Consider the following 25210-nt stretch of genomic DNA (forward strand, 5'->3'; position numbering starts at 1 on the left):
TTCATTTTCATCCGATTTTTTCACCTAGATTATGTCTTATATGCATGCTGCAACGTTTCAACGTTAAATGTCCTGCGAAAAATTCAATTGGCTTTTACGATAAAGTTATGAAGGTAAATTACATAAAATTTTGAATTTATTTGATGGAAATTTTTGCATTTTTAGTAAAAACTAATTGTGATGAACATAAAACGCAAACAGAAACGTTCAACATCAAGCATAGTTTTAAGAATATGTTTGTATAGTAGGTCGAGTCCTTATTTTTTGTTAATATAATTTCGACTTGATATTGTTGCTTTTATAAAATGTATATATAAGGCAGAAAAATACAACGGTGGGAAAAAAATACTTAAATAATAAAAAGCTTAGATCTTCCGGAATCTGCGGAAATATAGGGCTATGCATGGAATGCTGCCTCATATCCCGCATGGGAGCGTTCACATATGGCGTCAGTTTGTTTGACATTGTTCTTAGGTCCTCTTCAACTCCAATACAATAAAAAATGTCATCAATTTTAGTTGTCTCGTTAACTCTCTTACATCCTTACGTAATGCATGAACGCTCCCTGGTATATTTACCTTCGCCGATGTTAAAGACATTTTTTAATTTATTTAAAATATTCGCATTTCGTTTTAAATGACGGGAGTATATTGCGACATCATGTGCAATAAAGTCTGAGAGTCTTTCAACCTCATATATGGTAAATAAATATTATATTTGAATGATGAAAGTACAGATAGTGTATGTTGTAACTTGAACACCGGTACGTCTGTAAAATTCATACGCTCCCGGACCATCAGCATTTACCACTGTATATCAATTTATTGAAACGAAAGTTTTTGCTTAAATTCACAAGGCAACAATTTAACCTATTGCAATTTTCACTTCACATCACAAGTTTTCATTTCACTGATGTTATTAGGTTATATAGGACTCCTCGGTGTCTTGGATTCCGACGACATTTCGTAAAAAAAGATGGGATCGGTGCTGAAGGTCCACATATCTGTGAACTATTTTTGTCGAGTATTCCTGAAGAATCCAGGGTAGATTGGGACCAACGGAGTACTTATACTTATACTAAGGAAACTCAGTCGTATCTAACCTTCATCTCAGTGAAGAAAAAATAGAAAACGTGTGTCGCCTTGTGATTTACAAGAGGAATGCCTAGTGATTTACAAGAGGAACCTGTCCTATTTAATTGTGATGGAATTATTTAAAAATACCGAAGTAGCCATCTAGGCAATTTTATATATTGAATGTGGATGCTAAATAGTCAGGTTTCTTCATCAGCAGAGGATGTTAAACGTAAGTAATGATAAAAAGAGATAAACTACGACTCTATAAAACGACAGTTCCACCCATCGAATAAAGGATAATCAAGTTCGATACGTGGAAAATTATCCGAATTTATTCTTCCGCAATAAAACCAGCAAGGAAGAGATGGTCAGAACATGTGGCTATTATTGGACAACGACCGAATAGCAAAGAAGGCCAGCGACAGGAAATTTGGCGGAATTAGATCGAGAGTGCGACCATGGAAGAAATGACAAGGTTGTGTGGTAGGATGCTAAATTATTGGAGGTCTGGTACTGTAATGCAAGTATAAAACAGGCATGGTCTAATGTCGGCCAGTAGGACCCAAAGATTTTGTAATTCATTTTTATTTACGGTCAAATGAATTGCGAGTGCTTTGAAGCTAGATCGGCTAGTCAGCCATAACTATTTAATACTTTGATTGAGGGATCAGAGAAGCCTGACCGATGATCTTATAAAGAGTGAAGATCGTTAGTGTTAGTAGTCAGCCAAAACCCGCTCGGATAGAAAGGTAAGTCATCAAATATACGGTACAATGTCACGAAATCCAACTAAATAAGTCAGCCTTGTCACATTGAAATCAAATAACGTACTCAAATTACCCGTTATGGTTTAATTACTTTGGATTGCGTTTCTCAGCTAATGCTTCAAAATTCTTCTGTTCGAGCCAAGTTTTTTCAATTAAAATTTTTTTTGTTTCGGCTCTGGATTTTCATTTGCTTATTTTACAAGAATAGAATTCTCAGAATTAAAAAAAAATCGTTTATTGAGAAATGAGATGTGACACTGTGTCACTAACACAGACACTGAAATAAATTGGAATATCAGGCGTTCAGGGCTCCACTGAAATCAAACTATTTTTTGAAAATGATTAAACTCGCATGAATAGTGGAACGCACCTTCTTCAGATTCTTTTTTCTTCATGTTTATTGCAAATAATAAAGAAAAAAAAAACGAAGTGACAAAGCATTATATTCAGGCATATTATGAGAATTTAGTTATCGTATTTTCGAGAAAAACAAACTGGGTGAACATCTTCCGTTCCAGTGCCTTTTTTATGTATATATGAGCAAAATATTATGATAAGGACTTTTATTGCATTTTTTTTACAAACGTATCCAACTGGCAAGGCATTTCAAAAGTCTGTGAATTGTATTGTAATACAACAAAACAAAACAGACACAAAAAACGAGACTTGAACATGAGAAATACTTACTACTTCACACCCCCTTTTTTATACATTTATTAAGTGAACAACCGAAATACGAACATTTTCACATAATATGCATATGAGTACAGATATGGTGAATATCCTGTACTGAACAACTTATATTTATCATGAAAAACATAGCAAAGCTTTATTTCGTTGTTTTTCTCCACTTTTCCATGTCACATATTTCCATATCATCCCCCATGCCTATATATGTGTATGATAACGATATATGTATACCGTGGATGTATGGATACAGTAATGCAAAATTGTATACAGATAGAGAATGAAAAAAAAAGTGTGACAAAATCTGTCGTCATGTGAATGAACATTAAATGTAAATGATGGATTTATTAAGGTGGAAAGGTCGTTTTATTGTTGTTGGTTTTTCTTTCTTGAAGATGTTTATGAGATTATGATTCAGAAAAAATTCTCTTTTAATAAGAGACGCTCCTTTGCTGGAAGATAATAAGTTATGCTTGAGTAACTAATTTACGGAACTTCAATGTACAATTATTGTCTTTCATTTTTTTTTTTAAATAAAGTACCAGTGGCATACACAGTGTTATATGAAAAAAAAAGGATGAAAAAAACAACATTTAAAACAGTTTGTACTACAGTTCGGATCTATTGTTGCAATTTAAATTGTCTGCTGAAAGGAAGCAATTATTACTGAAGCCATTAGTCTGAAGTCTTTCAACAGTCAACTACAATAAATGCTCTTCCTAATTTCCCTTTCAAAACAATGCAGAGAACATACGTAATTGTATAAAGTAGATGTACTATACGTGACCCTAGTGTCGTCCATCGCTTTTCAGTTTTTCTTTTTGCTGCAGCTGAATATTCATGACAAACACACACCGCATTTATATTAAAAACAATCAGACGAGAGCCTAAAGTCTTTGCTACGATAAATAAAGTTATCTTTGTGTTGTGTGCACATTAATAGGTCCCACCTTTTGGGCGGATCAGGTCCCTTGACTGACAATTTTTTCAATATATTTTTGATCAATTTCATTGTTGAACTTCCGCAGCATCACTGATACAAATGCCTACATTTGATCCCAATTTATTTTGACATATTCCTAAAAAATTGTAAAATTTATAACATTAATATATCGATTACTCCAAATTTGACAAAAAGTCCTTCAAATAAATCTTCGAACGTAAGATCGAATGATCTTTAAGTTCTCATTTTTCTTATAAATTTGCACCAAGATTTTCAATCAACCGTAAATCGTAAAAAAATGCAACTCGTGTGCAAACTTCCCACTCGTATGAGCTATCTATTATTCTGTTTGATTGCGACTTTGTAAAATTTAATCAGAGTTGATACGAAGTTTTGCGAATGTGGAACGATGAAAAAAGTGAAGAATAGCAACGAACAAAACATCTTTAAGTTACATTTTGTAAAAGGATGAATTCCCTAGGAACGACCAGAACGCTTTCTTATTACATTTCGTAGAAGGATGAATTCCCTAAGAATGTACAAAATGCCTTCTCGTCACATTTTGTAAAAGGATGAATTCCCTAGGAACGGACAAGACGCCTTCCAATAACATTTCATAGAAGGATGAATTCCCTAGGAACGAACCGCCACGCCATTGCTTTATATTTCCAAAATCGACAAAGTGTGAAGAAAAGACAAAAAAAAAATCGTTTTACCGAAGAGGTGCCAGCGACATGTACCACATTTCTATCGGTATTTTATTATTTTTTATCGGTACTATTTGTATCGGTTAAATTAAAAACTAAAAAAAAAAATAAAAATAATTTCTCTATCTCTCGAATATAACATCCCCTAAAATATCACGACTCGTGAGAATTACGGCCCTCGCCTCGCTCTGGCCGCAAACTTCACACTCGTATCGGAGTTGTAAAATATTTTGTTTGATTGTTTGAATAATGAATTAAAAGAAAATATTCAGAAATTAATTGAGAATGACTTATCTTATATTGCCTACAAAGAATGGAGGTTACATCTAACGTTTTCATAAAATTTCCATCAAATTTGTCAGTCAACTATCAACTTGTTGGCAGTTCACTAACAAGAGATATTTACCGGTTAGAGGCTGGTGAAATTTTTCTTCCTACATGTTTCATGCACATTATCGAAAACAAACTTAGGATGATTTTCTCATACTACGCAACAAAATCAAATTTCATCAAAGTAATCTTTTTCGATTGAGGCTATAATCAACAGTGTAACATTCTGTTTTTCTGGGATAGCTTCCAGATCCTTCGTCCCAAATAACCCATTTTCGAACTTAGCCTCGGTATGTGAGACCCGGGGTTCTACGGGCTCAAAAATGTTCTACCGACACTGACTGCTCGCTCTCTCTGCACCAATATAGTAAAACCACCAGCACTTTCACAAAACCAAACAATAATTTTAGTTTCACCAAACATAATTTTGACTAACTCTTACCAGTCCCCAACTTGGACTGACTACTTTGGATCGATTGAAACTTGAACATACCTTTTGGCTGACCGAAACATAAATTTGCATAATTGGCATTATTTTTGAACCGAAATGAACTGCGCGATCGACCTAGTTCATACATGTCTTTCCGCGAACGTTGCACACGTGCGCAACAATTAAGCATTCTTTAATTGCATTTCGCCATATACCTATCGAAATACGTTAGGTTTACGTTAAAATAACAGACTTTTTGCACCGAAATCAGAGTAGAAATTGAGGAAATGTGATATCTAAGATATCTGGGATATCACAGGTATTTTAATTCCACACATTAAAAAAAAGATTCATCCAAATTGGTTAAAAATTAGTCAAGTTATCGTGCCCTCAACGATTTTTTGTTACCCACATTTAACGTTTTTCATACCATTTCATACATTTCAACAATCACAGTGAACTTTTTTGTTACCCACATATTTCGGTATTTTCTGGTGTAAGACCCTGACTTTCAGTCAAGGGAATAATACGTAATCAATGCATCAAATAAGCCGTGCAGCTCGTGCTACGACTGTGTGAGTGTTTCTGGACCAGCTAATATGTTCAGCAGAAACTATAAACTGTACCTTATGAATCAAAATGCTGCGAAAATATAACAAAAGAAAAACGAACTGATTTCGATCACCGTATTTATGAAAAACAAATCTTTTAAAATAACATGAAGCCTGATGTATCGCTTGTTAGCTTTAATAGACAAAATTGAATCAGCTTCCTATCTCCTCTGTGCAGAGTTTGTTGAGTTTTTTTTTTGCAGGAAATTGGAAAAATATTGCAAAAAATCTTCATTTTTCGTTTGATTTCTGAAAATTATTTTACTAGTTTCACTATGGTTCTACACTTAAAAAAATTTACTTATTATCACATTTTCGTTTTCAACAGATTCTACATAATTTCTAGATTCACAGACTTGACAGTCTTAATATTGAATGGTTTTTTGGTTTGTATCCCAGTAAACTGGTCGTTACATGTGTGCGACAAAAATTTCGACTGGGAAAAAATTCAAATATTTCATTCAATATAACAGCTGTCAGAATGTTTGGGACAAGAAATATCAGATCCTACATAAAACAAAAATGTGATAATACCTAATTTTTGATAGCTGTATTTCTTCAGAAATATTTTACTGTGCGCTGAAATGCCCGACAAAACCAGTGCCATTTACGATGCACAAGGAGCGAGACAAGTGATATCTATGAGGAAACAGCCCATAGGCATTGCACGGACTCATCAGGGATGACAAACTCGAGAATTTAGTGATTGTAAGCGTTTCAGGTTAAGACGAGCCATTCTCCATTCTGAAAACAAATTACTTCTCAACCGGTTCCTACCAACCATTGGTTTTGAACTCCTCCAATCGGACCTATTCCGTGCCAACATTGTCAAATCGCTCACTATTAGTGTTTTCAGTTCCGGCGCAACTGCATCGTTCGAATTCGCTTTTGGTTTCCTGGTTTGTGGTCTGGATTTAGTAGTTTCACGGGCACGTGTTTCTCATACATTCTTTGTACATTTTCGTATACTTGACAGATGTGTTTTAACAATAGCGAAATTTTGAGGCCACGCCATTTCTACCACGTGCTCTATTGTTAAAACACATCTGTCAAGTACACGGATGAACTAAACGGACGACTCTGAATTGGGCTTAAAGCTGATATATCTCATGGTGCAATCTTCTTCGTCAATTTTCATCCACTTTTACTCTTTTAAATATTGACAGAAGAAATCTCCTCTCAAACTCGAAAGGTTCATCTCGTTGTATCATGTACCAAGCTTCCAATCCTTCCTGTTCAAATGCTTACAATTGGTCGTACCAGTTCACACTGAAGGTTGCGGTTGAAAGTTTTTGACCGAAATAGTTTGTGGAGACTTGGAGAAGCAAATAATTTAACGAAGGTAAATATTTACGTAAATAGATACGTTTGTACTCTCCATCTTCATACAATGTGAGGTAGCATCAGAATTCATATCGTTACAATAAAAAACTCTTCATTTAAGTTGCGTAAAGTGTAAAATCAATAAAAATTGATTGGATATCCCAGACGGCAATCGAAACGCGTCTATGCCATTAACGTTCAGTTATACCAAAAAAGACACACAAAAACGTAATAAATGTATAACTTTTCCCAATTTTAAAAAGCTGTAAAAAACAATTTTACAAAAATTCTCCAAATGAAATTGTTTTCGAAATGTGTAAATTCGTAAATTTAATAAATAATATTCATTGGTGTCATTGGTTTTAATTTATTTGACTTTCCAAATGGGACAATATTATACATTTTTCATATTCCAACTAAAACGGTTTAAGCGTCTATATTCGGCACATGAAAAAAAATCCATGAAATTTATTTGCTGTGGTACCGTAAAATACGTCTTTGACAGACGGTACACAAATTACTTCCGATTAAAACTTTTGATATAACAATTTCATATCATGGATAAATGAAGACATTTGTGTGTTTAATAGCAAATCAAGGCGAATGCAAAATATTCCATTATAGAGATTAGAGATATAACGTACAACGCATTATCCAGTAAGACATTATAGGCCTGTTGTACGCAATCATCGGACACGTAAGCGATCATGGATGAAAGCATCGACAAAATAGATTGTAGGAATTGTTCTCGTCACTCCCACAAAAATCAAAAGATGAAACAGTTAGCGCTCAAAATTCAAAAAATAGTATTTTTTGTTACGAGTGATGGAATTTTTTAGGGCTAGTCGTCAGCTTGCCCTAACGAGACGGAGTCTAAAAAATATTAATGAAATTTCGTGTTTATCGTGGTAGAGAAAGTTACTTTCACGGCAGCATATAAGCAGCAGGTTCTATAATTACTTAAAATTCCCGAAAATTCACAAATTTATTTGATAGTGAATCATTCAAAATTGTTTGACTGGCTGGTCGAAAACAGCAAAAAATTTCAGAAATTGTTCAATATGTGGCCTTGAAAGGAAACAAGTCAAAAAATTAATTAAAAAAATTAGGAATGTTAGGGAATTAATTCCTTTAAATTAGGCCCTGATGGGCAGTACCAAAATATCGAACTTTTCGATAAAAGTGCTGTGAAGAAAAACGTCGAATTATTTTACTCAAGTTTTCGTTACAGTTTTCTATGAAAATGTTATTATTTGGAGGGAAAGAAAACTGACTTGCCGACAGCATCAATCAGTGACAGTGCTGAAAAATATTGATCAAATCCACGCTGTAATCTTCGGATGAACTCGAGTGCAAAATACATTACTCGGGATAAAAATGAAAAGTAGAGTTTGCGTCTGCATTTTGTTGTCCGAGGAAAATACGAGGTTAATAAACACACGAAAATGATAAAAATTAAAATTCTCGTTTTCATGTGTTTATTGACCTCGGCTTCGCCTCGATAACTCTACTTGTTATCTTTTTGCCGTTGTTATGTAAAATACTATTGATTCTAAAAAACACAGGTGGCGCTCATTTCTTTTTCAACATTCCTAGTTCCTCCCTCTATGGGGCCGTCCATAAAGGACGTCCGCACTATAGGGGTGAGGGGGGTTCACCAAAGTGTGACCGCCATACATTTGTGTAGTGTAAAAGTGCGGACAAGGGCGGAGGGGGGTTTAAAATTCCAGAAAAATCGCGGACGTCCTTTATGGACGGCCCGTATCACCATAAAACTTAATCCGCACTTCATTTCGTTTGCTCACATTTCGTTAAGTTTTTATGAAACAGTTATTTGTGTACCTGTTTTAGACGATTGATTTTATGCAATTTCGCGAAATTGCTCTTAGTCAACCGTCCTAACCAGGTGCGCATGTAAGTGTTCATACAATGGGCCGAAAACCAGAAAAAAACCTCAAAAATTGCCTTCATTTTCGGCCCCGAAGCATGAAATAGATATTTGACAATAAGTCGTTTTAGTGGATTTTTAAAGAAATTTATCTAAAATATGTAAAACGACCAACGTTTGCATGAAACAGAAATTTGAGAATAAAATGGCCCAATTCGTTCGTCAATCAGGCGACTTATTTAAATAAAAAAAATATCTTTACAGAAATGCTCGATACTTTTAAAGCCACTTCAAGAGAGTATACAGAAAATGTTCAGTCCGTAAATAATAAATCAACCATTCGAGCTTAAGTAGAGGCTCCACAATGTTCATGTATTGGTATTGTTACATCACTCCGACTTCCGGTTGCATACATAAAATGTAATGTAACGTATGCTACATTTATACCAGAAAAAGAAACATAAGCCGCTTATCAAAATCAGCATTTTATGGAACGATGTCATCAAACGAAACTTCCGGATATTTTATCAATTAAGAAATAGTCTGCAAGTTTTCTATCGTCAACACTGGTAAGCGCATTGGAAATAATTTTGCTATCTATCCATGTTTCTGATGCCATTTTGCCTTTATGTTGTTTTTTTTCAAAAGAAATTTTCCTTTGATGTCGTAATACCTTTTCTGACAATGAGTTCGTTTATTTTTGTAATTTTATCATTTAATTTAAACTAACTCTTTAGGTAGAACGGATACTGCATATTCGTTTTTCGCTTTTCTCGCATCGTTCTCAACTTGTATTGTTTTAAGTAAATTACAAAAAAGTACAGTCGAAGAAATTTAGTTTTCGGGTTTTCCAAAGGTATTAATCTTATTTAACCCACACTTTATCCCACAACAATGGAATCCACAAATTTAAATTTAGTTAACTCAGCGGTCGCAATGACGGCGCTGCAGTCACGATTTCAAAATGTGATATAGGGTGGATAAACTAAATTTTGGTTTTAGCTACATTTTCTCTTGGTTTTTAATTATTATATTAGGCTTCTAAATTAAGAGTACCTTTATGCAATATAAACCGTTTGAGTTTGAAAAAAGATGTTTTGTATCAGTGAACGATATAGGAAAGCGTTCAGTACGTCTCAACATACAAAAGAACGTAAAATATAATTGTACATTTAGCCACCCTACGTCCGTCATCGCTTCTATTGTCTTCAAAAACATATTGTGTGCTTGTCATGATATGTATCAGACGTTTGTTTATTTATGTGTCTCATCTAAAATGCTGGCCAGCAAAATTTTGATCATTAAATTCAACGGCCAAATTGATCTAAATGTTAAAATAATTGTGAATAATAGTGAAGTTAATGTGGTTTTGTTTTCTCTTCATAAAGGAATTTGCATCAGTTCGATGTAAAGTGCGGAGCACCATTAGAAAAAAAAACTTGTCGCTGAAGAATGATCAAAAAGTTGCTGGACGCAGTAGCTACAATTAATGCTTTGCAGGATATAGAATAAAAATTAGAGAAACACCAAGAGCCATCCATTTGAAATCTTCACAATCATCATTTCAACTAAAGGCTTTTTTTTAAACGAAACGCAGATTCGGAACATTCTTTTTCGCCAAATTACAATTTGGCATAGGAAATAAATTAAACTCTTTGTATAAGTGAAGCTCATGATTGAGCTCAATCATGAAAACAGAATCTGGTCAGGAATAAGATAAGAATATGAATATATGACGAACTTCAAAGTTCCTGATTTATAATCCTGAGATGCCTGCTCATGCAATTATGCGATTTACGATTTCCAAAGAATTTTAATATCAACTTTTAGACAAAATAACAATTTCCAAGCCTGTTTTCCATTTGATTTATTTGATGTATTTCCGACCTCGTTCTAGGGTAATAAAGTTTTCTGTGGATTATTTGTAACTTCATGAAAATATTAAGATGGAAAACCTCAGAAACATTCACATAAAAATTATGCTTTCCTAACTAATGTTGAAATAGCCTTTTTGCACTCATTAGGAACTTAGGAAAATAACTACTGGGCAGTCAAGACGGTTTACTTGTAGTCCGAAATTATATTTTGGCTTCGTAGAACACAGATAAACACAAGAGAGAGGAATTATATGATATGCAGTACATACTGTCCCGTACAATCTTTTTTTAAATAAAAGTTATAGTCAAATCGACAATATTGTATTATTTGGCGATTTGTCATATTTTGGAGTTTCTTCACACTTTGGCGATTTTTCTTGACAATTCATCATATTTAGTTGATTTGTTAAATCATCAAGAAAAGTCTCAGAAGTGTGAAGAAACGCCATAAAGACAAATTTTCAATTCTCTATGATCCTTGGAGTTTCTTTACTCTTTGGCGATATTTCTTGGTTTTTCTTCACATTATGGCGATTTTTCTTGTTGATTTAACAAATCAACCATAATGATGAATTGCCAAGAAAAATCGATAGAGTGTGAAGAGAAGAAGAGAAAAATCGCCAGAGTGTGAGGAAACGCCAAAGTGTAAAAATACGTTTTTGAAATGTCTCCACATTATCTTTCGTAAAATGATAGTGTCCTCGGGATCTTTCGTTAAAGTATGAATTCCCTAGGATCGAACAAGATGCCGTTACCTGACGTAAAATAAGAGTTTCCTTAGGATCGAACCAGGCAGCATTTCGTAACTTTTATAAAAGGATAGATTCTCTAGCTTCGAACAAATAACGCCTTTTAGATAAATTTCGTAAAAGGATAAATTTCAAAGGATTTGTTTAATCACCACGAAGAATCGCCAAAGTGTGAAGAAACGCAACAAAGACAAATTTATCATTCTTTGTTTTTGCCGGCGATTCTTCATCCCTTGCCAATTTTTTATTTTTGGCGATTCTTCATGGGAATCATGATTAATGACGGCTACGAGCTTTAGCGAAAACGAATGAGATGTTCCGATCCGAATCTGCGAGCGAACTTCCGTTTCGTTAAAAAAAACCTTTAGTTGAAATCATGATGATGAAGATTTCAAATGGACGGCTCTTGGTGTTTCTCTAATTTTTATTCTATATCCTGCAAAGCATTAATTGTAGCTACTGCGTCCAGCAACTTTTTGATCATTCTTCAGCGACAAGTTTTTTTTCTAATGGTGCTCCGCACTTTACATCGAACTGATGCAAATTCCTTTATGAAGAGAAAACAAAACCACATTAACTTCACTATTATTCACAATTATTTTAACATTTAGATCAATTTGGCCGTTGAATTTAATGATCAAAATTTTGCTGGCCAGCATTTTAGATGAGACACATAAATAAACAAACGTCTGATACATATCATGACAAGCACACAATATGTTTTTGAAGACAATAGAAGCGATGACGGACGTAGGGTGGCTAAATGTACAATTATATTTTACGTTCTTTTGTATGTTGAGACGTACTGAACGCTTTCCTATATCGTTCACTGATACAAAACATCTTTTTTCAAACTCAAACGGTTTATATTGCATAAAGGTACTCTTAATTTAGAAGCCTAATATAATAATTAAAAACCAAGAGAAAATGTAGCTAAAACCAAAATTTAATTAGCCACCCTATATCACATTTTGAAATCGTGACTGCAGCGCCGTCATTGCGACCGCTGAGTTAACTAAATTTAAATTTGTGGATTCCATTGTTGTGGGATAAAGTGTGGGTTAAATAAGATTAATACCTTTGGAAAACCCGAAAACTAAATTTCTTCGACTGTAACAGCAAAACTGGTTGTAGGGAGTCTATGCGATTTTAAGCAATTAATGCGATAACGTCCCAAATTGATGTTTTGACGAGTCATACCAAAAGTTTGCCTGGAGGCTGCACACAAACGGCCTCTCACCATAGGATGAAATTTCATTGTCATTGGAAGTGCGGTAAAGTAGGACTCTTTTTTCAACCGTTCCTACTCGGAAATGTATCGTTGTCCAGCACACTAATCTATTATCGCTCCCTCAAAGTATATAAATGCCCGGTAGAATAAAAGAAGAATTCTTGTTAATATAATATTATGTTAAAAATGATATATCCAGAGTTTAGCACAGAGTATGTTTATCAGATTTAAGAAGAGTTGAATGTTTAGTAAATTGGTTATACTTAAAATTTAGACAATAACCGTTCACATTCTCTACTTTACAAACTTTGGTTCGGTGTTGTTGTTCATTAATTATATATAATGTAGATGTCTATGTTTGAATGGAAAACTTTGATAATTAGAATAAACATTTCAATATATTATTTTGCTTAGTGTGCTAAATTGCTGACATGGGAACGTCGAAGTTTGGCATAAGCTAACTAAAATTTGTGTTCATTTTTTCTGTGTAAATTGTGGTTTACTGTATATTGTGTTACACACCGTTAGTTCGAGTTTTCAGCAATAAAGCGATATGATCAACGAAGCAATCGATCATCTGTACATCATTCGTTAGATGATTTGTTCGATGTGTTTTATATGCAGTGCAATACGTATGTATTACGTGCTTTTGGTCGGTAAATTCAATTTTTAGCCCCGTACGAAGTACTGGGGGCTTAAAAGATTAATATGCCGTTTGTAACACGTCGAATCGGAAGCAGATAGTAAGGGCAAAGCATTTGGTTATATTCATAGATGACGAATCCGCAATAAAAAAAATGTCCGTCCGTCCGTCCGTCCGTGACCCCTCTAGCTTGAGTAAATCACAACCTTTTTTCAAAATTCTTTTTTTTTCCCGATTGGTATCGACAAAAGTAAGGTCAAGTTAGAAAATGGACATGGTAGGGCCTTCCAGAGCTAGGGCCCTCTAGGTGTTTTTCAGTCTTTCGACGATATCTACCGAAATACGGACGCAATAGCTGCTTGTGATATATCAAATGAAAGGTATTGACGAGTAGAACGAGGTTGATGAACATTGTTTTTGGGTAAGATGCAACGTGGGCTTGTTGGTAGGGCTCAAAGGTCGTTACTCGGCCCTAAGTGTTTTTTGCACATAAATCGAGTAAATCTCATCCGGTTTTGCTAGATTTAGTTTTTTGTGGAAGGTAATTGAATACAAAGAGAAAGTGGTGAAAAAAGTTTCAAATTTGGGCCCTTCGACTAAGGCCGCTTTGTGGCCCTATGTGGTTTTTGCTCATAAATCGAGAATATTTCATCAAACTTTGCTACTTTTTGTTTCGTTTGACAGATAATTCAATACCCTAAAAAAGACTTTTAGTCCGTGGTACGAAAAGTATTTTTCATATTGAACAGTAAAAAAGTGCGACGAAGTCGCACTTTTCGGGTCCTAGGTATGAAAAATAAATTTCAACGCTTCTTTGTATGAAAATGACGCTACTTCAGAAAGACCTCCGCACTTTCCATTTTGAATTTCGACCGCACTTACGGCGTGAATAACGGCGCTTGTATTCCGTCATAATCTTCATAAGTATCTATCGACCGTGACAAATCACATAATATTATTTCAAAACATAAGATGACTGGTACCTACCTAAGTTTCAACATAAAGTGGACAGTTACCACTTCATACTAAAAATCGTGACACACATACCATCAACATCCATCAGATAATGAGTAATTTCCATCCTATAAATACAAGTTTGCAGATCTCACATGGACGTTTAACAATCGAATTTCTAAATCGAATATTCAACGGTTACTTTCAAGTTTTAAATTGAAACAATGAAAACATTAAATTCTAATTGAAGATTTTACTGCGATGACTACGGTATTTTCTTGGAATAAAATAATTAAAACTTTGAAGATAAAATTTTGGGTTTTTCCATTAATTGATCGGACCGTTTTCGCATGTAAAATCATAAGTATGCTGAGTGAGTAATTGATGTGAATGTACCAATATGAGAAAGTCAATTATTTTAGCCCTTTCATTTAAAAACAAAACCACAATCCATACGTTTTGTCATACATCTTGTACAATTACACTTAATATGTAAATTTAAGCTGGAAAGCTTTCCGTATGATGATACGAAAACTCTACATTCGTTTTGGAGAGAAAACGAAAAAGAAACAGAACCATGAACGCTCTTTAAAGCAATGAATATGGTAGGTACTTTGAAAGGGAATTGGAAAATGTCTGTTATTCTAATGACAAAACCGTTTCCGACGAACCAGAAATATTCATTTATTTTATTTAAGGTTTTTCTTTACCAAAACCAAACGCTAAAATACTTAATATGCTCACCTGCAAAACCATCACGAATGTAATATGGATTTTTGGATGTAAATTTATCCTTAAATTTATTGGACGAAGTTCATCTACCCTATACGTCCGACATCAATTTAGTTGTTGCAATGTAAGTAGTCGGCAATGCGTCCAGTGGAGAATGGGATAAAACCAATACAATGAAATGCTTATTTGTGGTCACCGCACTTAGAAAATAGTAAGAAAGTGTTATAGCTACAACGACTTTTCGCCCGATCAAGAAATGTACCCCAGACTGGGCCTCAAAATACTGGGCGTACTTTATGTGATGTGTATTTTCGCTAATGGATTATTAGAGGGATTATTCTGTGTTCTCAAGGTCTTTCACCTGAGACTGGTGTACACATCTTTATTAGAGATTGTCATTTTTTACATAGGGCTCAGGTTTCTCGCGGATATTGCAAACTCTACGATGAGGCTTTTGTCATCTTTATAAGCTCCGAATCTAATCTAATCTAAGGAGTTATTAATTAAGTATGTCACGCTAGGATATTATAAGACAAAACATTCGATATGAAAATCATCTTTGCCTCATGTTTTTGCGTGACGTGTTTTAGATATTATTAAAAAGTCAAATGTATGTAAGTACCTCAATGGATAGTCTGCTCTGAACTTAGAATTTTCAATCTTGAAGCCATCTTATATAAATTGCAAACTCCCTACTTACATTTCGGTTCATCATTTTAGCATAGGCAAGTGTGTCTTTATAAGCAAGTGGCTCGGTATATTGGAAATTGCAAAATAAAATTATTTTCTTCAAAACGTATTATTTACGACAATTATTCATTCATCAATCACGTCACTTGTGATAAACAGTTACTTCAAAGTATACTTCAAGCGGCAGTGAGACAATGATGTTCGAGGGCCTCTCCTTTATTACATTTAAATTAAATTCGAGACAAATAGATATTCATGATGTTCCAAATGGAAAATAGTTTCGGTTAGAGCGCAATATTGTAATGGGTGATGCGTTTGAATAATGTATTTCAATAAGTGTTTTCCAGCATTTAATACTTATTTGCCACAAACAAAATACACATTTCACTCAATCGTGCACTCACTCACTCTCTCGCTAACTCTTATACCTCAATAAAAAATTTAATTAATTTTCTTTCAACGCTAGACTTCTTCAAATTTTCTAATATTTTTCAATGGGAAAATCCATTCAAGGTCTTTCGAAAATATTCCCTTCACCAAACTTATACAGTAGTCAGATTTATACACAAAAATTCATACCATCCGACTTGATCATGGAGCCACCCGTCGCCACCACACCAAGAAAGCTCATTACATTTTCAATTTAAAATATTTGTCACAAGTTTGAGCTGGAATGTTGTTGATTTAGCCGTCTGTGTTTATGTTACCAAAACAATTGGTTTCGTATAATGAATTTACGAGAGTTATTTGGTGATAGATTGGTTAATGAGCAGGTGAAATGATACCGAAACGGATACCGGTTCGTAAATGAATAGAAATTGGTAATTTTGCATAATATAATCTTAATGCTGACGGCATTATTTCGCAAAATTTAATCGAATTTACAAAGTTTTGGTTTTTTCTTACATTTTTTGCTTTAATATCTTTTCGTAAATGAGCAAGGCCAAAATGGATGAGGTCGTCTATAGCATTCCCGTTGCGAAAGTACTGTGCAATCGATTAGTTACTTAAGTTAATTTCGATTTATTTTTCTAGTCGTAACATTCAACTAGAGACAGGCGGCACGAAATTGCAAGTTATTTATTTTCTGCAGCAGTACTGCTAAAGTGGACTTTTTCATGTGTCATTTGTTTTTCTACATTTTCTTTTTGTCAATTTCTTTATACGCGTTTTACTTGAGTTTTTGATTACTCCATATATGTAAATACATGCAAAATTAACAGAAACACACAAAACTGAAAATGGGTCGGTTTTGATAATTCTGAGCATGTATATGTTTTGCATTTTGAAAGTGTTAAGAAATTGGGTCACACAATGCAGTTATCAAACTAGCTTCGATCGCTTCATAATATCGCATCTAGCTACAATAACAACCCCATTTCTCAACTTGTTGCATAAATTACTATTCTATTTACTTACATGTCAAAGGTTTATTATACTGTGAAAATCATGGTGAAAATAGTAAATCTGCGAAATTTCGGCCACGCCTTGGCTGGTAAATTTACACAACAAGTGCCATTTTCACAAATTGTACCATTGCCAAGGTAAGATATTTTTCTCAAAAGTTTGACTTTTTTAATAATTGTCAGCCTCAAAAAAGAAAGGATGAAAACAATCATAATCCTCGCGTTGTTGTATGCCTGATCAATTCATACTCAGAAACTGCACACTTGTTAAAAAAAAAACTCATCGGCTTGGCGTTGCACCAAGCGGTGCGGACATTCCTAAGAGCACGTTCGTTGGGAAGGACCTCGCGGTACATTTTGGATGCATTTCAGAATTTTTTTTTGAGTCACCTTCAATTTTCCGTGATTTGTGTGCGATGTGCCTATCCATACTTACGACGCGTACGTCATCTTGGGACGATTGATGGTTTTATACAACTTCAGCTTGGATTCGGTTGATAGCATTGAATGCCTGCAGAGGAGCGGATAGAGTGCTTTAAAGCTGTTTAGCGCCTTTGTCCTGCACGACTCGATTTGTCTTGTGAAATTTAGCTGGTGGTCAATTATCATCCCCAGATAGGTTTTACTTCGGTTTTAAAGATGACTGGCGATCTATTGAAGTATGTACAAATCCTTCGAAGGTGTTCGTCTACTGGATTGATTTTATTTAAAGAGGATCGCTTGCGTCTTGTCTCAGTTGATTTTGATCTTCTATTTTACGAAGTATTTGTGAATTTTCGATAGCTTTCGACAGGTTTTTAATGATCGTGTTGAACTGTTTCGTTGAGGAGAGAATATCAGTGTCGTCGGCATAATATCCACTCTCGCAATTTGACGGCACTTTTAGGTATTAGATACAGCGTATAATAACGGCGAAATAACCGAGCCCTGAGCGAGTCCAGCCGGGATAATTTTGAAAGAAGACTGTTTTCCATTGACACAAACCGCAAAGCTTCTGTCCTTTAAGAACGACGATATTAGTTTTACTAGATGCGTTGTAGTTATAGCTTTATCCAATTTGAAGAGTAGCCCATTTCCTGTCGATTTCCTGCTTGATTTGTTAGCTTTAATGATATTATTGATCCTTTGGATCTGATAAACAGTTGAGTGACCTGTTCGGAAGCCAAATTGTTTTGCTTTTGATCACTAAATTTGCAGTGAGAGAATCATTCAGTTTCGCGTATATAATCCTCTCGAATATCTTCCCAATAGAACTCAATAGGCTGATAGGTCGATAGCTGACAGCGCTCTTTGGATCTTTCTGACGTAACTTTCGCTTTCTTGAAGTGTCCTGGAAAATACTTTTTATCTATGCACGAGTTTATAATATTCGTCATGTACTTTATGGCGACACTAGGCTACCGTTCGGTATTTCATCAATTCCCGGGGTTTTACGAATTTTTAATTTCGAGATTACTTTCGAGATCTCTTCCATCTGAACGTGGTTATCGGATGTGTTTAGAGCTGACGGATGGATGCGATCGATAGACTGGACGACCTTGTTCACTTTATCATCTAGTAGACTACTATAATTGACGGTAATCGTATGATTTTGTTCGAACTGGTCAGCTAACGCTTCAGCTATGTCACTGTCTTTTGTGACTTCACCTCATGTTTTTGAGTTAATTTTGTTTTGTTGAATAAAACAACTTACTGCGGGATGATTGTTTCTCCACTCGAAGGATGATACCAATGCACTGCTCCTAGCATGAACATAAGAAATATTTGGAGGCTGACGAAGACACAGTAGGCACTGCGTTTCTTTCGTAAAGACAGATGTCTTGTTTCGTTGTATGAGTTAAAACACACAATACAATCAATCTTAAACGGTAGCTTTCATCACAAAGGCCTCCGAATTGGACATTTGTCGAAATAGTGTTCATGCTAGGAGCAGGGCGTTGATGATACCCAATGCAAAAGGCTCGAAATATAATCTTCCTCCTCGCAGCAGATCGCACAAATGTATAAATATCGATGGCCTGGTTAATGGATAAGTATGTAATGGTAATTACTTTAGACCAGTCTCCAGGTTTCGCTGGTATTTTGAACTCTTAAAATGGCAGATAAATTTCCTTGATAGAAGTTGTAAGGTCAGGGAGTGGGGAACAAATTATCTTTGATATATGGGTTTCCGCTTCTCAATTGAAGAAGTCTCCCAAAACTCTAATCTATCTATCTATGTAATTGTAGGAAAAATATTTTTATTTTACATCCAAAAATTTAACTTTCATTATAATGGTTGTGAACAGAATGAATTATGAACTTGAATATTGTTAATGACGGTAAAGTAAAAGATTAATTCGATCAATAGAAGTATTTGATAATTATTACATTGGTTATATACCTACTGTGGAAGGCTACCTTAAAGTATTTTGTGCGAAGGTGCGGATATTATTTCCCATTCAATTGTCTCATCATTCGGATTACATTCTGTCAATAAAACTTCCGTCACGTTGTTCTGTATGCAACGCTCACTATCAACGTGAACCAACCATTTTGTCTAACAACAACAAAAAAACCGCAGCTTTTACTCGACAGTCTATCAGAGGTCAAGATTATTCTAAATACTGATTACCTCATTATCATATTTCCATCGCGGTGATTTACTGCAGTCGACAGACACGACTTTGTTGTTATCCACGCCCATACAAATATCGAAAAATGAAACAATTTTTTGCGTTTTTGTAAAAACGAACAATTGATTTCCGCCTATGTGATGACAGGCGAATGTTTTCATGGGTCCTTCATAACACGTATCTAAGCATCTGTTGTCCGCCTTGTTTTTTACCTGAAAGAATGTTAGGCTTTTCATTCCACATGGAAAGGAAATTTCCCTTCGATTGTCCTTATTTCTCCTGAGTACAGTTAGTACTCACTTCGCCGATGTAAACAAATTCATTGTTAAAACCACTCTCGGGGTATATGTTCTTAAAGTACCAGTGCAAATCTCTACAACTCAGCCGTCTCTGGAGTGCCATACGATCTGTCATATTACCGCCTGAATACTTCCTCCATCCTGAAAACCGTTATAAAAACAAAAAGATGCATTTATATAATACGCACTAGGCACTAGGGCGTAAAAGTGACGTATGTGACAATGTAAAAATGAGGATCCCAATTCTGTACATAATAGTTATTTATGTAACAAGGATTGTATGGAGGTATATCATCGTACTATATATCAGATTGCCAATCGGAGGTGAAGCCGAGGTTGGCAAGACATCATGTGCGATAATATACCAGCATACGATTCGTGTTGCATACAACGTTTTATGAAATGAAGATAATCGAATAAATACCAAAGATAATCTTAGTGTGACTTCAGTACCACGTGGCTTTTATCGGACTAGTGCGATAAAACCCCTTCCGAATTCTTTATCACACTAGTGCGATAAAATATGTTCATTCGACATTGCACACAGGCGGCGCGGCGTAAGTTGCAAATATCATCACTGAATTGCATAGAATCTAAATCCTCACTTCAAGTGACTTGTGTCGAAACTGGAATTTTGTGCAGACGATGTACTGTCAACCCCGGCTTCGCCTCTAGTTGCCAACTTTTACATCCATTGCGCAATATTTCCATTCAGGCACATATTATGAAAATGGCTGTATTGCATCGCAACTTCTTATAAATGATTCAACCTCTGCATTTTTAATGCTTGAATATCAACAACTCTTCAATTTTAGAATGAACATTTTGCACATTGAAGAAACATCTATCGATACTCAATGTTATTGCATAGTAGAACAGAATTTTGTATTACCCGGATTGGCAGCATAAACTACATCCCTTATATCTGGCATCCAAATTTCTACCAATCTTATATTATTTTTCGACGTAATTTCTGCAACATCGCCGTCGAATGAGTAAGTTGAACTTCGATATAAATGGCCGACGCGCGAGCATGGCAAAATTTCCACAGATCCACCACATCGCCATACCTGAATTGATAGAGTAAAAAGACGACATGTAAAACATCTAATTTGGAACTTTATTTCTAAATGTCCAATTTGCCAGTTCAATAATGAAACGGATGACCTTTTGGCACTAGTACCAGTACACGATGACGGATTTTCAAACATTTCTATCGTACTGTTAGGTTTACGTGATTTTATGGAAAAATTTAAGTTTGATGTTTTTGGAGATTTCGACATCATAATTTTCAAAAAAAAACTTTTCACAACGTAGGCGAGAAAATAGTCATTTTCTCACCTCAGATGAAACTTTTGAAGGGTTTGTTGTTAAAAATCGTTGTGTTGACTCGAGGAAAAAGTGGGAAATTTCATTTTCTCGGTTGACTTATAACAACGCCATTGTTTGATGCAATTATCGAGTGAATTTTTATGGCTTTACACAAACCTGAGGCGTAATGTCATAATGACATATATAAACATTGGTAGGCTGAAGTAGCCATTTTACTCTTTCATAGCGGTCAATGAAACTGAAACACAAGCTAAGATCTTGAGAGATCGAGGTCGAGTTGAAGAGCATATCAATGTTTCATACTTATATACGGAATAATAAAGTACTTTGCACTCGATGTCATAAATAACCATCATGCCACCGAGCCACCGAGCAATAAATGCTTTTTTAGACACAAGATGTGTAGATTTTCACTCGAGGCAGTAAGTCGAGTGTGACAAAACACATTGTGTGCCTCAATAAGCATTTATCACCAAGTTGCATACACGTTTTTTCACAAAAAAGCTAACGAAAGTTTTGCCTTTCGTCCTTGAGTTGAGAAAATGCATATTAAAGGATGTCAAGACGGTATTTTTCTTACCCTGACAGCAATTTCCACATTTTCTGAGCCCCAAATGTCCATGCCCTCATCGAATGCACCAATTTCAAAGAAAAACTCATTGTCAATCGAGAATGCACAGCCTATCATCATCGGAGTCCTTACAGGTGCTGTTTTATCGCCATGAGTTCGAATAATTTCTCTCTCAGGGACGGGCATCCTGATTTTCAGTGTTGAAATCAATAAAAAGACCAAAAGTAAGTTTATTGTGTAAACAGTTGCGCCGCATGAGAACTGATTCATCGAGATAAACAAAATGCGTGATTATTGTTCTGCGCTGACAAATTTTCAAGTCCGCATCTGTGCGATAAAATCTCATCGTGTTGTATTTACATCAAAAACTTAGAAGTTATTCATTGCTAAAAATGTTGTATGCACCGCACCGCTTTCCGAACGACGCATGTAAATGACTATTTTGGGTGGCATTGATATTTTTTGTATGACATATAAAATACATCCTAAATCTAGATGTATTTCGATTAACTAATCGATAAATTTGTTACAATGAGCCTCTGTCGGTATTTTTCTAGCACACAATCAGAAATTTTGTTTCCTTCTTTTATTGCCCGTATGCATTTTTCATGTTTCACGATACTATCAGTTGTAGCAAGGTGTAAGGTGTTTTCGATTCGGTAATCTACAAGTTTAATTTTAGCGCGAGAATATAATACATATTTTATCACAAACGCACATAGTGTTCAAGTACTATACGTCACGTCATTTATAAAATACTAGTGTAGCACTCGGCTATGCTCGGGATTATTTTAATGAACAAATTTTACGTTACATTTCGTAAAAGTATGAATTATCTAGGAATGAACTAAGCGTATTTACGTTCCATTTCGTAAAAGAATGAATTCCCTAGGAACCAACAAAACGCCCTTAAGGCCTCAATCTCAACTCAACAAAATCTTGAGTTGTGCTAAGATATTCCACATCATTTAAAAAAAAAGTATGGTGCAGGTCGTGAAACTCGCGTCAACTTCGTCGTCAACCAACAACCAGCTGGGTGCCAGCGACATGTATCACATTTCTATCGGTATTTTATTATTTTTTATCTGTAGTACTTTTATCGGTTAGTTTATTATTTTTTATCGGTAAAATTGAATTTTTTTATCAGTCGAATATAATATCCTAAATATTTTCATGCGTAAAAAATAAATTCTCCTTTGATCCCTCCACACATCAAAATAAATTTTACAAAAAAAAAAAAAATTCACGCGTCAAAATAAAAATTTTCTTTCAAAAATAATTTCACGCGTTGAAAATACGACGTCAACAGGCAAAATAAATCGTGCGTCAAATAACGCATGAAAATGAAATTTTTTTCGCGCGTTCTTCCTAACTTATTCTCATTAGTAGGTATGCCAAGTTTCAAGTCTGTTTCCGTCTGGGCTCCTATAGAGAGACAAACAAACCAACAAACATTAAACTTTATATTATAGATCGTACAAAATTGACCAAATAAAGTGCTGCTTTCAGCACTCTAACTAGATAAAACGTTGTAAATTGCATTCTAGAGGACACGTTGCTTTGAATTCGACCACACATAGTGCGAAATAGTAATATGCTTGGCCGGAGGGTTTTAGGTTTTAGCGTGGTGTTTCATGAACGAGGTGAGCTGACACGTCATTTTTCATGTAAGGGGTCGAAAACCGTAGAAAATTTGAGAAAAATAACCATTTTCGACCTCGTCGACGCATTAAGCAATTCTTTCCTTTTGGCCTCTTTATGTGGTGAAAGAATATGACATTTTTGGTCCGCCTGAATATAAAGGAACTTTTATCTGGGCGAAATATGTAATTGATAAACTTCTAGAATGAAAGAGATTCAAGACTTCTAAGGGACGGCTATCTCATCTGTTGGAACTGACAGATTTTTGTTTAATATATTTATACACATTTTCGATCAAAATATTAACAGAATCGGAAGTTATGCTCGTGACATAATTGGAATCTGTGAAAACGGTTAAACGCTCACTTGAAAACCTTCTATATGCGAAACCGAAAGTGTGACATTATAGTGTTTAGTTCAACTACTGCGACTAGAAAACACACGATCAATGCGCTACTATAAATGCTTACCAATATAATACAAGCGACCAGTGAAATCCATTGATAGAAGTGGCCGGGCTAACGGAGTAACTCATGTCATAGGAGTTAAGAGCATCTATCAGTGGTACTGCTACAACAGAACGATCACTTGCAATGCGCGCCAATAACGGCTGTAACCATCCTTCACAACATTCAATGTGAGCATCCAGAAATGTAAGGACTTGTCCCTGTGTTATTCAAATTAAAAAATCCCAGACACTTTATTATGTCACTGTCAACGGAATAAACTGTTGAATGTACCGTGGCATGCTGCGCTCCAATAGTTCTGGCTCGCATTAAACCTTCGCGTTTCGAATTTCGAATCAATTTAACGGGAACCGGTATAGTTTCGATGTAATCATCTAATGGCCGTTTTAAAAATGACCAAGTGCTTAAATCATCGACCAAAATAATTTCTTTGATTAGCTCGACTGGCGACCGATCAATTATGCTCCAAACAGTGCGAAGTAGGGTTGTCCAGGCTTCGTTATGGAAAATAATTATCACACTCGTCATCGGCAGTTTCTTCGGATACAAAAGATTCTTGCACTCGTCGAATCTTGGATCTGGTAATGATCGATGCAATGAGGTCAGATCCGACGCTAGTAAATTAAAGTTGTGTTCCTTCATAAGTGTTTCCATCAACTCCTTCATATTTTCAGGCGGAACAAATGGAGCACCTTCTTCACAGAATCCGGATCGATTTCTGTTCAGTCGCTTTATCGGTTCACTCCATTCAAAGATGTTAGATTCATCATAATTTTTCGTAATTTGAAATGGCCAACCTACACGCAGATCATCGTCATAATAATTTGGATACGTTTTCGCCTAAAAAGGTTTGCAGAGATTTATGATGACCACTGACACTATTAGATAACATCATACCAATTGGACAGATGCATGATTCGTCCGCTTGATGCTCATATTAAGATCATAATAGTAAAACGTAAAAACAATAAAGAAACAGGTAACTACGGCGCTATAACTAAATACGATAATTGGCAGTGCTTTCATGACGAGGTTGTAATAATTTCTGTTCAATAACCGTTACCGGAATGCTTTAATCAGACACATCGCCATTACCAATCAACTCAATTGATAAGACTTGAAAAATTTGACCTAATTTCGTAGGATATTGTAATGTTGTGTCACATTAAGTTCTAGTAAGAGAGAGTGTGGCATTTAAATAGACTTACACTCGATAGGTGGCATGGTGGCGCTGTCACTTT

General features: G+C 35.2%; 1 protein-coding gene and 1 long non-coding RNA gene across 3 annotated transcripts; one reads left to right on the forward strand and one right to left on the reverse strand.

Moving 5' to 3' along the window:
- Positions 1-8694: 8694 nt before the first annotated feature.
- LOC119068208 lies at positions 8695-21746 on the forward strand. 2 transcript variants are annotated; one of them, XR_005086106.1, is made up of 3 exons: positions 8695-8710; positions 13360-13362; positions 21656-21746. It is a non-coding gene; the product is annotated as an uncharacterized LOC119068208 (long non-coding RNA). The 2 variants fall into 2 exon arrangements; XR_005086107.1 differs by lacking the exon at positions 13360-13362 and adding an exon at positions 15340-15342.
- On the reverse strand, positions 19380-24984 carry LOC119068189 (polypeptide N-acetylgalactosaminyltransferase 5-like). Its single transcript, XM_037171687.1, has 8 exons — positions 24867-24984; positions 24243-24809; positions 23973-24169; positions 21871-22048; positions 20851-21028; positions 19960-20099; positions 19659-19871; positions 19380-19583 (listed from the first exon to the last, which is right to left on the reverse strand). The coding sequence occupies exons 1-8, from the start codon at positions 24903-24905 to the stop codon at positions 19446-19448; spliced, it is 1650 nt and encodes a 549-aa protein (XP_037027582.1). The 5' UTR covers positions 24906-24984; the 3' UTR covers positions 19380-19445.
- Between the last annotated feature and the right edge of the window lie 226 nt (positions 24985-25210).

This window comes from Bradysia coprophila, assembly GCF_014529535.1.
Source record: "Bradysia coprophila strain Holo2 chromosome X unlocalized genomic scaffold, BU_Bcop_v1 contig_173, whole genome shotgun sequence".
NCBI lineage: Eukaryota > Metazoa > Arthropoda > Insecta > Diptera > Sciaridae > Bradysia > Bradysia coprophila.